The sequence below is a fragment of the Aythya fuligula genome, chromosome 29 (genome assembly GCF_009819795.1).
Source record: "Aythya fuligula isolate bAytFul2 chromosome 29, bAytFul2.pri, whole genome shotgun sequence".
Classification (NCBI taxonomy): domain Eukaryota; kingdom Metazoa; phylum Chordata; class Aves; order Anseriformes; family Anatidae; genus Aythya; species Aythya fuligula.
In genome coordinates, this window is record NC_045587.1 from 66,312 (window position 1) to 81,263 (window position 14,952).

Genomic DNA, 14,952 nt, shown 5'->3' on the forward strand with positions numbered 1-14,952 from the left:
TAATCACATTGTTTACTGGAGTCTGAACATCTGCCAGAATTATTTCCAGCTGTTTCAACTTCCTACTGGGGTGGGAAGGATGTTATTAAAATTGCTCCCATCACAAGCAGTGCCTTTGGCTGCCTGCTGTGACTCTTTCAGTGTGCTCTCTCCCACTGAGAGCTGCTGATCCCCCACCTAGCTGGACAGGACAGGCCCACTGAGCAGGTTTCCAGCATTTCCTGGGTTTCCTTGGGTTTTGTGGGAGTCCTGCTGGGCGCGGTGTGGGGTCACAGCTTGGACTGGGCTCACTTTGGCTGCTGGCCCTGGGGAGCTGCTGGAAGCCAGCCCCAAGAGCTCAGACTCCTGGGGAGCTGCAACTCCTGGGGGGGCTGCTCCTGTGTGTGCTGAGCACTGGTGTTCCAACAACTCCCTCTCCTTACTCCTATTGCAGATCCAGACCATGAAGCTGCCATTATCTTTTTCCTTTTTTTGTGTCATGGGTGCCTTTTACATTGATGTTTGCCTGCTGAGAAGCAGCTGCACACAGGAAGAAGTTTGGGTTTTTCATGGTACTTGGCACATTTAACCTAGAGTTCAATCCAGTTTCCTCCTCAAGCTCATTTTTCCTTTTATTTATTTATTTATTTATTTATTTTAATTAATATTCTGCAGCTCGTCTCTATTTCTCCTGAAACCCTTTGGAGATTTCATCTCTGCATGGCTCCAGCACAGCACACCCCAGCTCCAGGGCATCAGAGCGGCCCTGCTCTACCTCCTCACAAGTGCAGCTGCATAAAATAAAGTAAGGAAAGCAACAAACTTCTGCCTCATCCACTCACTGCAGTTAGTAACAGCAGTAGAAAAATTACTTCATTATTTTCACACATTGTGTTAAATTGGTACTTTCACATTCTTGTAGGGGAAGTAAGAGATTAAGAGATATTATAATTATGATTAGTATTTTCAGAATAGATCATTTAATATTATAGGTGGTTAAAATTAAGTTATAGACTTGTTTACCTTCCTGTTACCCTGCAATAATTAGCCATTAGTCACTTGTTAACGGGTCTGCAAGGCGAAGCGATGCTGCGTGTGCACCAGAAGAATACCTGCTGGTCCAGACCTGAGGCTGAAAGGGAGCACTAGCACTGCCCACCCCGTTAAAGCAGATCCTGCAGGTGAGAGGAGGCAGGGAAGGACATGGAGAGGCTCCATCCTGCAGGGCTTTGGCTTTCTTGGAGCTGAGCACCCGCTCTGAAGCCCCAGGGAGGGATGATGCTCCCAGAGCCCTTGGCCTGGCTGATGCTGTCCTCGTGAGCTTGAGTGTTGGTTCCAGCCTCCTACAGGCTGGTCCCCTGGTGTCTTGGTCTCCACCCAATCCCATTTTCTGGCCTTCTTCAGCCCAAAAGGCAACCACCCGTATGCCAGCAGAGATGTGGGGCTGTCCCCAAGCTGCTGTGGTCCCCAGGTTACTTCTGTGCATCCGCACCACGAAGCAGCTCCTGGTGCTGTTGGGCTCCATCACTTCCCACCCTGGTTCTGCACTATGGAACTGGTGTGTTTCCACAAGGCACTTCTGTTTACTGAGGCAAATGAGCGTTTTTCCCCCCAAAAAAATATTCCCAGCCTGCAGGACCTGTTTCCAGCCTCTGTCAGTCTCAAAGCCATTCCACCTTAGGGGGCACCCAGACCTCCCAACTTTCCTCTCCAGGAAGCTTCGTAGTGTTGGTGTGCTGGGCTGGCAATTTGCCTGGCTCCGCACATGCCCTGATGTGGGGCCCTTTTGCTTCTCTTCCTCCTCTTCCTCCCTTCCAGCCTCTTCATGGCTGTCGTTGGTGCTGACGATGGAAGGTGGGGGAAAACGAAAGTCTCTGGGACGAGAGGCATTTTTATAGGTGTGCCTACACGACCCCAGTCCCATTTCCTGGGTGTCTGAGGGCTCTACTTACACAGGTATTTAGGCAATCAGTGCTCGAGATCTGCAATTTCAATCCCGTGTATGCGCATCTATCTCTTCCATCTGCACTGCTATTAAGTTTAAGTACTGTATTTATTAATGGACTACTGTACCATACTGCTGTGTGTCCAGTGGCTGCCAATTTCCTTGCAGTGCTCATCGAACATGGCTTGTAAAGGGCATTGGTTTGTGTCCCTGGGTGACCAGAAGAAGATCTTGCACATTTTTCTTCCTTGGCCTATTTTAGCCATTTAAGCTTTCTATTTTGGGTGGATTAAATGGTCCTTTGCAAGAGTAGATCCATTTCCTTGAGCACGAGAAGCAGACTAGGCAGTAAATTGGACATCTTTTGGATACTATTTTAATTTGCTTCAACCCCCTACCCAAAGAACCAGGGGACTCAAGTGGCCCCTGAAGGGCCTCACGCCCCGACAGACTCGGCATCATCCACCCCCAAGGGAAGGACGTGTTGGGTCTGTGGTCCTTGTGGTCTATGCGTGTTGGGACCTCTCCTGCTGTTTCTTTTTGGTCCACGTGTGCCTTGCTGTTTCCTGTGAAGTGTCAGAGCTACTTGGAGGCGTCTGAGAGTGATGCCAACTGGCTGCGGGGCAGCAGGAGGCATCTCCTTCCTCCGCAGGATGCACGAGCATCTCTGAGCCCAGACGCATCACTGCTTCTGCAGCCAGCTCAGCAGGTCCAGGCGTGGCTGGGGCCACTGTGCCAAGGTTGATTCGTGCCAAGGCTGGTTTGTGTTGAGGCTGAGCTGTGCCAAGGCTGAGCCGTTTTGAGGCCATGCAGTGCTGGGGCTGGGCCATACCAGTGCTGGTCCCAGCAGCAGCCCAGTTTACACGGCACACGGGGCAGGATGGCTGCTCCTCCTGCAGGGTTTGTGGGATGCTGGTGCCTCGGAGAGCAGTGCAGAGCTTCTGCATGCTTCAGCAGCCATGTGGTTTGCTTTGTGTGGGGAACTGGTGCGTTAGTTTAGGCCACTGGTTTTGTGTGGGCACTGTTTTTTGTGCAGCACTTTCTTGTGAGGTGCCTGCAGTGGCCTGGTGAAGCTGGAAGCAAATCTGGCATTGTGCTAATCCCCTACTGAGCCTAATGATGCTCCAAGGTCTCAGCCCACCCACTTGTAAGTACATCAGCTCTCCCTACAAACCTCCCATTCAGGGGGTTCTGAGTCTCTTCCCAAGGGACCCAGGGTGAGGGCTGTGAAGCCCTGGCCACGTAACCCACGTACCTGGGGGGCTCGGTCCAGCATCCTTGGGAGGAGGCGCATCCTCTCGAGGTGCAGCCCAGCGCATTCAAAAGCTGTGCGAGGGACCAGGGAGAGGAGCTTGTCCCATGGAAATTGTTCAACCCATGCTTCTGGGGACTCTGGATTGGATTTTGCTCACTTTTATGAGATATTAGTCAAAGCTGGAGGCTTTCAGTGGTGTGAGCAGCAGGACGCAGCCTGCTTTGTGTAGCACATACTTTGGGTGATGGCACGAAGCAAGGTGGGTTGACCCCAGCCCGTCACTATGAGGGCAATACCAAGACCTCACGTCTCATAAAATGAAATGCCCAAAGCGGTGGGGAAATTCAAGAGAGGACAAACCATGGTAATGCATATGGATAACTGTGCGAGTTGTAATTAATAATGGAGTGCACGCTAATGAGATAAGAAAATCTCGTCTGAGCAAAGCTCATGAGTCAAGCAGGATTTGGAGAGTTTCACAATTCCTCCATTGGTGTGTGGTGTTTACTCCGTCCCCTATTCAAGCACCCATTAATTGCTGCCTGATGAACCAATCCAATAACAATATTAACAGACCTGCTAATTACCACGGAATGGAGGCTAACTCCCCCAGATCATATAAAGGAGAACTTCTGTCACCCCCAGCAGAGGAGCTGAGGATCCTTCACTCGTTTCTGCTCCTGTTTTGCACCATCCCCACCTGCTTGCTCATCTTGCCCTAACACTCCGAAAGCAGCGCGATGAGCCACCAGTTCTCCAGATTTGGGGACGGGTACTTCAGCTCTTCTTCTGCTCACTGCGGCACACTGGGGAGCGGGAGGAGCGCGGCTGCCATGAGCCATTGGGAAGGCGACAGAGAGGAGAGATGCGGTGGTTACGGGTATGGGTATGGCAGCAGGAGTCTCCACAGCCTCGGAGGGTTTAGGAATGTTTATCCCGGTGGAGGCTATGGAGGAGAAGGAGGATATGGCAGGTGCCTGGGGTTCGGTGGTGGGAGATATTTTGATAGGGGCTTTGGAAGAAGAGGGTGTTTTGTGGGAGATTTTCACAGTGGTGGTAGCGTGTATGGAGGAGGACCAGGCGGAGGGGCACGTGGTGGATATCTTGGCCTTGCCTTTAGCGAGCAAGGGGCTGGACGGGACTTTGGACATGCTGGCATCAGCAGAGGCATCGAGGAGGTCCGCGTCAACACCAGCTTGCTGAGGCCGATACAAGTACAAGTTGACCCCGAGTTCCAGAGGATGCGGTCAGATGAGAAAGAACAGATTAAGACTCTCAACAACAAATTCGCATCATTCATCGATAAGGTGAGTCCCTGTTCTTTTTGGACTTCTTATCCAGGAGGGGGGAACAGCAGGGGTGCTTCAGTGCCCACGAGACATGGGGACACACCTGATTCAGGCATCTGATCCCCTTTTACATTGCATCCTCTGCCCCCAAAATTCCCCTGGATTCTCTTACGCTGGTGTGAAGTTGTTAATAGCTTGCTATAAATGCTTCTGCATGAATCACATTTAGCCCTGGGATAAGTATCTCTGAGCTGTCTTTTGTGGCAAGACAATAACAAACTGCCAGGATGTCACCGACATCGTAACTCATTTCCCTTTAGAGGAAAAGGTTATGTACATGGCTAGTTGTGTCCTGGGGCTCGAGAATTGTTTGTGCTAGCAAGAGGAACGGGTGGTAGACTTGGACATCCTTGGTATGTTCTGTTTCTTTTTCCCAAGCAAAGCAAAAGTCACATTTCTACCGACCACGAAGCAGAGAGTGACTCCTTTGCTTGGAGCCCTGAGCCTGTTCCCAGTGGCTGGTGGCCCCCACGTTGTTCTTTACCTTTCTTTGTGTTCTGCCCAACGCCTCCACCTCTACGTGCAGTCTTATCTTCCCAGCCATTCCTACTCACAGGCACGGGAGCAAAACATCCAGAAAAACACTTCCACCCACATGGACCTGGCATGTGCCTCTGTTTGGGTGTTCACATGAGTCTCTGTACGGGGTGGAAGCTGGTGTTATTTGTCCCACGTGAAGACATAAAGGCTTCTTGTATCACCTTACAGAAACTCGTTGGTTACACCCAGCTATTTTAAGCAAGCTTAATGCTGAAAAAATAGGAGCACCTTTGACTTTTTCTTTTTTTTTTTTGGAACCTTCTGGATGTCAGCTCCCAGCTTACAACCTTTTTTGCTGTCCCTTTAGTTTTCCAAAAATGCCAGCTCTGCACAGTGTAGGTCTTTCTGATCCCCTTCTCTAAGGCGAGAGGTATTTATAGAGTGGTCCTGTGTGGTCTGTGAAGGGGTTGTTTCTTCTTGCCTATGTGCTGCTGCCATACTCCTCTGCTTTGCCTTCCAGGTTCAATGTCTTGAGCGGCAGAACCAGGCCCTGATGACCAAGTGGGAACTTCTGCAGCAGCAGAGCTCCCACCCGGAGGAGAGCAGGAACATCGCCACGTTCTTCCAGTCATACATCAGCAACCTGCAGAGGCAGCTGGAGACGCTCCAGAGCCAGAAGGAGCAGCTGGATCCAGAAGCCTATAATATGCTTCAGCTTGTTGAAGATTACAAAAAGAGGTGAATAATCTCAAGACTGGGAAAAGGCAGATTGTAGAGCTGGAATTTTCCAAAGCGGTGATAATTGTGCTCTGGGATGGTATGCCTTAGCTTCTTGCCTTCAAGCGTTTTGTAGTCGCTGTAGCACTGCTCTGCGGCAGGTTCACTGTGAGATGCTGAAGCTGGAAGAACAGAGTGGATCCGGTGGGGGTAGAACCCAGCGCAGTGACAGGAGAAATCTGTGGATTTATCCTTTTGGTCCTCCTTCATGCCCTGCCTCCCCCAGGCAGCGAGCAGCCCTGGATTCCTCACCCCTGCTTCTCTGACAGGGGTTTGGTAAACCTGGTGGCAGGGGGAGGAGGGACAGAGCTGAGCGGGGGGCAAGTTGAGAAGAGTTGCTTCTGCTGGCTCAGTGGCACCCAAGAGACATAATTCTTGTCTACATGAAACAAGTTTGAAGTCACGAGGGCATGGTAGATGATGCATAGCATGTTCTGTCTGCTGACGTAGCTTATACCTGTGCAGAGGGTTTGCCAGTGGTTTTGCAGCTGCCAGAAATTAAATGAAGTTAAATAAAAGCTTGACACATTCGCTGTTTGGGCCATTCCATTTGCTTTCTGAGCCACTTGGCTGAAAAATTAAGACAGGCAATGAGCTACATATTTCTTTTCTCTGCTGTGATAGATTCGAGGATGAAATCAACAAGCGCACATCCAAGGAAGAGGAGTTTGTGGAACTTAAAAAGGTGAAGTAATGCGGGACACTGAGTTAACTCAAAGCCTCAGAAATAAAACAGCAACTGGATGGTTAAGCAAATATTACTCTAACTGGAGTAATATAAAACCAGATCTTCTCACTGCAAGCAAGGAGAGAAATTTTCAAATGAAGCTGAGATTCTCCGACTCTGGGAATGAGGGCTTAATTAGATATTATCAAGTCTTGCAAGAATAGCATTTTGGTGGAGAGTTTGCCATCAAAGACACATAAGAGTCTGTGGTTTTTCTTGCAGGAGCTGGACAGTGCCTACATGGGGAAGATGGAGTTTGAAGTTCGGGTGGAAATACTGAAGCAGGAACTTGAGTTCCTCAGATGCTTGCATGATGCTGTGAGTATGCCTCTGGTTAAAAACTTCCCCTTGGGTCAGGAAGCACATGCATCTTTGGAGGCTTCAGGAAAATTCCCCTTTGTCTGTAGGGTGGTGTTGCAGAGTGGGTCATCCTTGGCCTTGCATCTAATAAAATTGTTTTTTATCTGTGAGTGAAGGGGGCAGGTGTGTCATGAAGGCTGGAAAAGACACTTGACAATTACAGCTGGTGGTGGAGTGATAGGACCTGGGGCATGCAGGGGAACTCTGGTGGTAACTGTCCCGAGGTTCCGTGTTGTTCCTCCTAACAGGGCCTGAACTGCTCAGTTGGCTGTTGAAATCCCAAATCTTGTTTTCCTTGCAGGAGCTGTCCCAGCTGCAAACAGTGGCTGGCAACACCAACATTGTTCTGTCCATGGACAACAACAGGGAGCTGAACATGGATGGCGTCGTTGAGGAGGTCAGGCAGGAGTACGAAGCAATTGCTCAGAAAAGCAAAGCTGAAGTAGATGCCATGTACCGAGGCAGGGTGAGTAGGCATCATCTAGGCAGGGAGGCAAGTCCGTGCCTGGCTTGGGGTTCCTTGGCTCAGAAACCAAAAATTCTGTTCTCTTCTTGCTGCACATCAGTACCAGGACCTTCAGAACATGTGGGTAAATCAACGGGAGCAACTAAAGAATAGTTACCAGGAAATCCAGGAACTTACCAGGCAGATCCAAAGACTCCAACCGGAAATTGAAATCGTAAGGAAAAAGGTAAAGCTGATACTTTCCAACAAGACTGAACTATTCAGGTCATTCTTACACGGGGACTAAACGCAGCCTGTCCTGCGCTCAGCTCAATGTAGCCTGTCCTTTGGAGGCAAACCTAGAGATGATATTTGCTCTTCAAAATGAAGCAGATTTAGATTTTGGGTGTCTACACCGGGTTGTAATTTGAGTTGATTAACCCAATCAGGTGTTGTATTGTTTGAGCTCTGTCACTGAGGCAGGAGAGTTTCCAGAACAGGAAAATCCCTGTTCTGTTGGAGGGCTACAGATGCATTCTCTCTGTGCCCTCTGCAGAATGCTGAACACGAAGAAGCCATTAAGGATGCTGAGCAGCGTGGGAGCTCTGCTGTCAGAGACGGCCAGAGAAAGCTTCAGGAGCTGGAGAACGCCCTGCAGCAGGCCAGAGATAACCTGGCTCAAATTCTTCATGATTATCAGGAGCTCCTGAATGTGAAATTGGCCCTAGATATTGAAATTGCCATGTACAGGTCACTGCTCGAGGAGGAGGAGACCAGGTAGGTACAGGCTGTTCCCCCTGGCTGGGAGCAGCCATGCTGTGCACTGTGTCCCATCCTCTCACCCATCACTTAGGAGAATTGCTGCCTTTAAGGGATGAGATTTTTCAGCCTGTTGATAGAGCCTAGGCTTACTTTTGTATTTATTGGCTGCATCGTCTCAGTGCTGCTTTTCATCCACAGGATACAAGAAGGCGCACCAGCCACGATCTGTAAGTATCTCGAGGTTTTGCTTTGCTTTCTTAAGGGCACTGTTACAATTCTGCTGTCAGCAGCACCTAACAACCAGCACCAGAACAACACCATGTGCTTCTACATTACTTTCCTAGGGAAACAAAGTAAATGGTACTCCCTTCTGAGAGTGTGTGTACATGCTTGTATATACGCAGTTATATGCTAATGTATGTGTCAGTCTTGATCTACTAAATTTTGAACTTAACTGTTAAATTGAACCAAATCTCTAGGAAACAGGAAATATATCACTTAGAATGTCCATATGGTCAGAACTAAAATGTCAGAACTAAATGAAAAAAAAAGTCTTCAAATCTATGAAAGTAGGAGCTAAAGGAAAGACTGACCAGTGCTTTCCTTCCTAAAAGAAAAGGCCGCACTGTATGTTCACTCCCAGTGTAAGACATAGGTCATTTAAAACACAAGCTGGTCAAGCCATAAGACCCAGAACCAGATCAGGCAAAATTTCATTACTATAATGATAAATTAAGAACCTTGCTGACAATACTAACTGACACCTTTATGAGTACTAGAAAAGCTCTGGTGACAGCCATAAAATATATATATATATATATATATATATATATATGAATTTTGCTTATAATACTTACAGCCAAAAAATGAGGTGGATATGTTTTCATTCCTTGCAGGTATTGTTAAACACACTGTGAGTTCTGCTGGTGGCTTTGGAAGAGACTCCGGTGATGTGAAAACAGGGAAGGGAGGCATGAACTCTGGTGGTAGAAAAAACTCTGGAAGGAAAGGTTCGATGTCAGAAAAGGGAGGAGTGGGTGCAAGCTCAGAACATGGGGGTGTGAGTTATGGAAGTGGAGGATCCATCTGTGGAGGAGGAGGAGAAGGAAGCTCTGGAGGAGGTGGGTCCAAGTATGGGAGCTCTGGAAGTTCAAGTCATAGTGGATCGAGCTATGGCAGTGGAGGGTCCATCTGTGGAGGAGGAGGTTCTGGAGGAGGTGGGTCCAAGTATGGGAGTTCTGGAAGCTCAGGTCAAGGAGGATCAAGCTATGGAAGTGGAGGGTCCATCTGCAAAGGAGGAAGTTCTGGATCTGGAGTAGGGGGAAGCTCCGGAGGTGGTGGAACCAAGTACGGAAGCTCTGGGAGCTCAGGACATGGTGGATCAAGCTACGGCAGTGGAGGATCCATCTGTGGAGGAGGAGGCTCTGCCTCTGGAGGAAGCTCTGGAGGTGGTGGGTCCAAGTATGGGAGCTCTGGGAGCTCAGGTCATAGTGGATCGAGCTATGGCAGTGGAGGGTCCATCTGTGGAGGAGGAGGTTCTGGAGGAGGTGGGTCCAAGTATGGGAGTTCTGGAAGCTCAGGTCAAGGAGGATCAAGCTATGGAAGTGGAGGGTCCATCTGCAAAGGAGGAAGTTCTGGATCTGGAGTAGGGGGAAGCTCCGGAGGTGGTGGAACCAAGTACGGAAGCTCTGGGAGCTCAGGACATGGTGGATCAAGCTACGGCAGTGGAGGATCCATCTGTGGAGGAGGAGGCTCTGCCTCTGGAGGAAGCTCTGGAGGTGGTGGGTCCAAGTCTGGGAGCTCTGGAAGTTCAAGTCATAGTGGATCGAGCTATGGCAGTGGAGGGTCCATCTGTGGAGGAAGAGGAGGTGGCTCAGGTTCTGGAGGAAGTTATGGAGGCAGTGGGTCCATTTCTGGAGGCTCTGGAAGCTCTGGTCATGGTGGATCGAGCTACGGCAGTGGAGGATCAATCTGTGGAGGAGGAGGCAGCTCTGGAGGAAGCTCTGGTGGTAGAAGAGGGTCCATATCGGGTGAAGGTGGAAGCTCAGGTCATGGTGGATCGAGCTATGGCAGTGGAGGGTCCATCTGTGGAGGAGGAGGAGGCTCTGGAGGAGGCTCTAGCTCGGGAGGCAGCAGTGGTAGAAGAGGGTCCATTTCTGGAGGCTCTGGAAGCTCAGGTCACGGTGGATCAAGCTATGGCAGTGGAGGGTCCATCTGTGGAGGAGGAGGAGGCTCTGGCTCTGGCATAGGAGGAAGTTATGGAGGTGGTGGGTCCATTTCTGGAGGCTCTGGAAGCTCTGGTCATGGTGGATCGAGCTACGGCAGTGGAGGGTCCATCTGTGGAGGAGGAGGCAGCTCTGGAGGAAGCTCTGGTGGTAGAAGAGGGTCCATATCGGGTGAAGGTGGAAGCTCAGGTCATGGTGGATCGAGCTATGGCAGTGGAGGGTCCATCTGTGGAGGAGGAGGAGGCTCTGGAGGAGGCTCTAGCTCTGGAGGCAGCTGTGGTAGAAGAGGGTCCATTTCTGGAGGCTCTGGAAGTTCAGGTCATGGTGGATCAAGCTATGGCAGTGGAGGGTCCATCTGTGGAGGAGGAGGAGGCTCTGGAGGAGGCTCTAGCTCTGGAGGCAGCTGTGGTAGAAGAGGGTCCATTTCTGGAGGCTCTGGAAGCTCAGGACATGGCGGATCGAGCTATGGAAGTGGAGGGCACATCTGTGGAGGAGGAGGAGGAGGAGGAGGCTCTGGAGGAAGCTCTGGTAGTAGAAGAGGGTCCATATCGGGTGAAGGTGGAAGCTCAGGTCATGGCGGATCGAGCTATGGCAGTGGAGGGTCCATCTGTGGAGGAGGAGGAGGCTCTGGAGGAGGCTCTAGCTCGGGAGGCAGCAGTGGTAGAAGAGGGTCCATTTCTGAAGGCTCTGGAAGGTCAGGACATGGCGGATCGAGCTATGGAAGTGGAGGGTCCATCTGTGGAGGAGGAGGAGGCGGCTCTGGAGGAGGCTCTAGCTCGGGAGGGAGCTGTGGCAGGAGAGGATCCATTTCTGGAGGCTCTGGAAGCTCAGGTCATGGTGGATCGAGCTATGGCAGTGGAGGGTCCATCTGTGGAGGAGGAGGAGGCTCTGGCTCTGGCATAGGAGGAAGTTATGGAGGTGGTGGGTCCATTTCTGGAGGCTCTGGAAGCTCTGGTCATGGTGGATCGAGCTACGGCAGTGGAGGGTCCATCTGTGGAGGAGGAGGCAGCTCTGGAGGAAGCTCTGGTGGTAGAAGAGGGTCCATATCGGGTGAAGGTGGAAGCTCAGGTCATGGCGGATCGAGCTATGGCAGTGGAGGGTCCATCTGTGGAGGAGGAGGAGGCTCTGGAGGAGGCTCTAGCTCTGGAGGCAGCTGTGGTAGAAGAGGGTCCATTTCTGGAGGCTCTGGAAGCTCAGGACATGGCGGATCGAGCTATGGAAGTGGAGGGCACATCTGTGGAGGAGGAGGAGGAGGAGGAGGCTCTGGAGGAAGCTCTGGTAGTAGAAGAGGGTCCATATCGGGTGAAGGTGGAAGCTCAGGTCATGGCGGATCGAGCTATGGCAGTGGAGGGTCCATCTGTGGAGGAGGAGGAGGCTCTGGAGGAGGCTCTAGCTCTGGAGGGAGCTGTGGCAGGAGAGGGTCCATTTCTGGAGGCTCTGGAAGCTCAGGTCACGGTGGATCGAGCTACGGCAGTGGAGGGTCCATCTGTGGAGGAGGAGGAGGCTCTGGAGGAGGCTCTAGCTCTGGAGGCAGCAGTGGTAGAAGAGGGTCCATTTCTGGAGGCTCTGGAAGCTCAGGTCACGGTGGATCGAGCTACGGCAGTGGAGGGTCCATCTGTGGAGGAGGAGGAGGCTCTGGCTTTGGCATAGGAGGAAGTTATGGAGGTGGTGGGTCCATTTCTGGAGGCTCTGGAAGCTCTGGTCATGGTGGATCGAGCTACGGCAGTGGAGGGTCCATCTGTGGAGGAGGAGGCAGCTCTGGAGGAAGCTCTGGTGGTAGAAGAGGGTCCATATCGGGTGAAGGTGGAAGCTCAGGTCATGGCGGATCGAGCTATGGCAGTGGAGGGTCCATCTGTGGAGGAGGAGGAGGCTTTGGAGGTGGCTCTAGCTCGGGAGGCAGCAGTGGTAGAAGAGGGTCCATTTCTGGAGGCTCTGGAAGCTCAGGTCACGGTGGATCAAGCTATGGCAGTGGAGGGTCCATCTGTGGAGGAGGAGGAGGCTCTGGCTCTGGCATAGGAGGAAGTTATGGAGGTGGTGGGTCCATTTCTGGAGGCTCTGGAAGCTCTGGTCATGGTGGATCGAGCTACGGCAGTGGAGGGTCCATCTGTGGAGGAGGAGGCAGCTCTGGAGGAAGCTCTGGTGGTAGAAGAGGGTCCATATCGGGTGAAGGTGGAAGCTCAGGTCATGGTGGATCGAGCTATGGCAGTGGAGGGTCCATCTGTGGAGGAGGAGGAGGCTCTGGAGGAGGCTCTAGCTCTGGAGGCAGCTGTGGTAGAAGAGGGTCCATTTCTGGAGGCTCTGGAAGTTCAGGTCATGGTGGATCAAGCTATGGCAGTGGAGGGTCCATCTGTGGAGGAGGAGGAGGCTCTGGAGGAGGCTCTAGCTCTGGAGGCAGCTGTGGTAGAAGAGGGTCCATTTCTGGAGGCTCTGGAAGCTCAGGACATGGCGGATTGAGCTATGGAAGTGGAGGGCACATCTGTGGAGGAGGAGGAGGAGGAGGAGGCTCTGGAGGAAGCTCTGGTAGTAGAAGAGGGTCCATATCGGGTGAAGGTGGAAGCTCAGGTCATGGCGGATCGAGCTATGGCAGTGGAGGGTCCATCTGTGGAGGAGGAGGAGGCTCTGGAGGAGGCTCTAGCTCTGGAGGGAGCTGTGGCAGGAGAGGGTCCATTTCTGGAGGCTCTGGAAGCTCAGGTCACGGTGGATCAAGCTATGGCAGTGGAGGGTCCATCTGTGGAGGAGGAGGAGGCTCTGGAGGAGGCTCTAGCTCGGGAGGCAGCAGTGGTAGAAGAGGGTCCATTTCTGGAGGCTCTGGAAGCTCAGGACATGGCGGATCGAGCTATGGAAGTGGAGGGCACATCTGTGGAGGAGGAGGAGGAGGCTCTGGAGGAGGCTCTAGCTCGGGAGGGAGCTGTGGCAGGAGAGGATCCATTTCTGGAGGCTCTGGAAGCTCAGGTCATGGTGGATCGAGCTATGGCAGTGGAGGGTCCATCTGTGGAGGAGGAGGAGGCTCTGGAGGAGGCTCTAGCTCTGGAGGGAGCTGTGGCAGGAGAGGGTCCATTTCTGGAGGCTCTGGAAGCTCAGGTCACGGTGGATCAAGCTATGGCAGTGGAGGGTCCATCTGTGGAGGAGGAGGAGGCTCTGGCTCTGGCATAGGAGGAAGTTATGGAGGTGGTGGGTCCATTTCTGGAGGCTCTGGAAGCTCTGGTCATGGTGGATCGAGCTACGGCAGTGGAGGGTCCATCTGTGGAGGAGGAGGAGGAAGCTCTAGCTCTGGAGGCAGCTCTGGCAGTAGAAGAGGGTCCATTTCTGGAGGCTCTGGAAGCTCAGGACATGGCGGATCGAGCTATGGAAGTGGAGGGCACATCTGTGGAGGAGGAGGAGGCGGCTCTGGAGGAGGCTCTAGCTCTGGAGGGAGCTGTGGCAGGAGAGGATCCATTTCTGGAGGCTCTGGAAGCTCAGGTCATGGTGGATCGAGCTACGGCAGTGGAGGGTCCATCTGTGGAGGAGGAGGAGGCTCTGGAGGAGGCTCTAGCTCTGGAGGCAGCTGTGGTAGAAGAGGGTCCATTTCTGGAGGCTCTGGAAGCTCAGGTCACGGTGGATCGAGCTACGGCAGTGGAGGGTCCATCTGTGGAGGAGGAGGAGGCTCTGGCTCTGGCATAGGAGGAAGTTATGGAGGTGGTGGGTCCATTTCTGGAGGCTCTGGAAGCTCTGGTCATGGTGGATCGAGCTACGGCAGTGGAGGGTCCATCTGTGGAGGAGGAGGCAGCTCTGGAGGAAGCTCTGGTGGTAGAAGAGGGTCCATATCGGGTGAAGGTGGAAGCTCAGGTCATGGCGGATCGAGCTATGGCAGTGGAGGGTCCATCTGTGGAGGAGGAGGAGGCTCTGGAGGAGGCTCTAGCTCGGGAGGCAGCTGTGGTAGAAGAGGGTCCATTTCTGGAGGCTCTGGAAGCTCAGGTCATGGTGGATCGAGCTATGGCAGTGGAGGGTCCATCTGTGGAGGAGGAGGAGGCTCTGGACGAGGCTCTAGCTCTGGAGGCAGCTGTGGTAGAAGAGGGTCCATTTCTGGAGGCTCTGGGAGCTCTGGTCATGGTGGATCGAGCTATGGCAGTGGAGGGTCCATTTGTGGAGGAGGGGGCTCTGGAGGCAGCTCTGGTAGTAGAAGAGGGTCCATATCGGGTGAAGGTGGAAGCTCAGGTCATGGCGGATCGAGCTATGGCAGTGGAGGGTCCATCTGTGGAGGAGGAGGAGGCTCTGGAGGAGGCTCTAGCTCGGGAGGGAGCTGTGGCAGGAGAGGATCCATTTCTGGAGGCTCTGGAAGCTCAGGTCATGGTGGATCGAGCTATGGCAGTGGAGGGTCCATCTGTGGAGGAGGAGGAGGCTCTGGAGGAGGCTCTAGCTCTGGAGGCAATTGTGGTAGAAGAGGGTCCATTTCTGGAGGCTCTGGGAGCTCAGGTCATGGTGGGTCGAGCTATGGCAGTGGAGGGTCCATCTGTGGAGGAGGAGGAGGCTCTGGAGGAGGCTCTAGCTCGGGAGGGAGCTGTGGCAGGAGAGGGTCCATTTCTGGAGGCTCTGGAAGCTCAGGTCACGGTGGATCAAGCTATGGCAGTGGAGGGTCCATCTGTGGAGGAGGAGGAGGCTCTGGCTCTGG

The 14,952-nt window shown here is 52.7% G+C and overlaps 1 protein-coding gene across 1 annotated transcript; it reads left to right on the forward strand.

Moving 5' to 3' along the window:
• Positions 1-3,919: 3,919 nt before the first annotated feature.
• On the forward strand, positions 3,920-8,098 carry LOC116499831 (keratin, type II cytoskeletal 8-like). Its single transcript, XM_032204682.1, has 8 exons — positions 3,920-3,992; positions 4,320-4,486; positions 5,529-5,746; positions 6,410-6,470; positions 6,735-6,830; positions 7,174-7,338; positions 7,439-7,564; positions 7,874-8,098. The coding sequence occupies exons 1-8, from the start codon at positions 3,920-3,922 to the stop codon at positions 8,096-8,098; spliced, it is 1,131 nt and encodes a 376-aa protein (XP_032060573.1).
• The last annotated feature ends 6,854 nt before the right edge of the window (positions 8,099-14,952 follow it).

Coding starts and splice junctions, on each gene's coding strand:
- LOC116499831 (XM_032204682.1), top strand. CDS start 3,920: ATGAGCCACCAGTTCTCCAGATTTGGGGACGGGTACTTCAGCTCTTCT. Junction 3,993..4,319: donor TCACTGCGGCACACTGGGGA/GCGGGAGGAGCG, acceptor GGGCTGGACGGG/ACTTTGGACATGCTGGCATC. Junction 4,487..5,528: donor TCGCATCATTCATCGATAAG/GTGAGTCCCTGT, acceptor TTTGCCTTCCAG/GTTCAATGTCTTGAGCGGCA.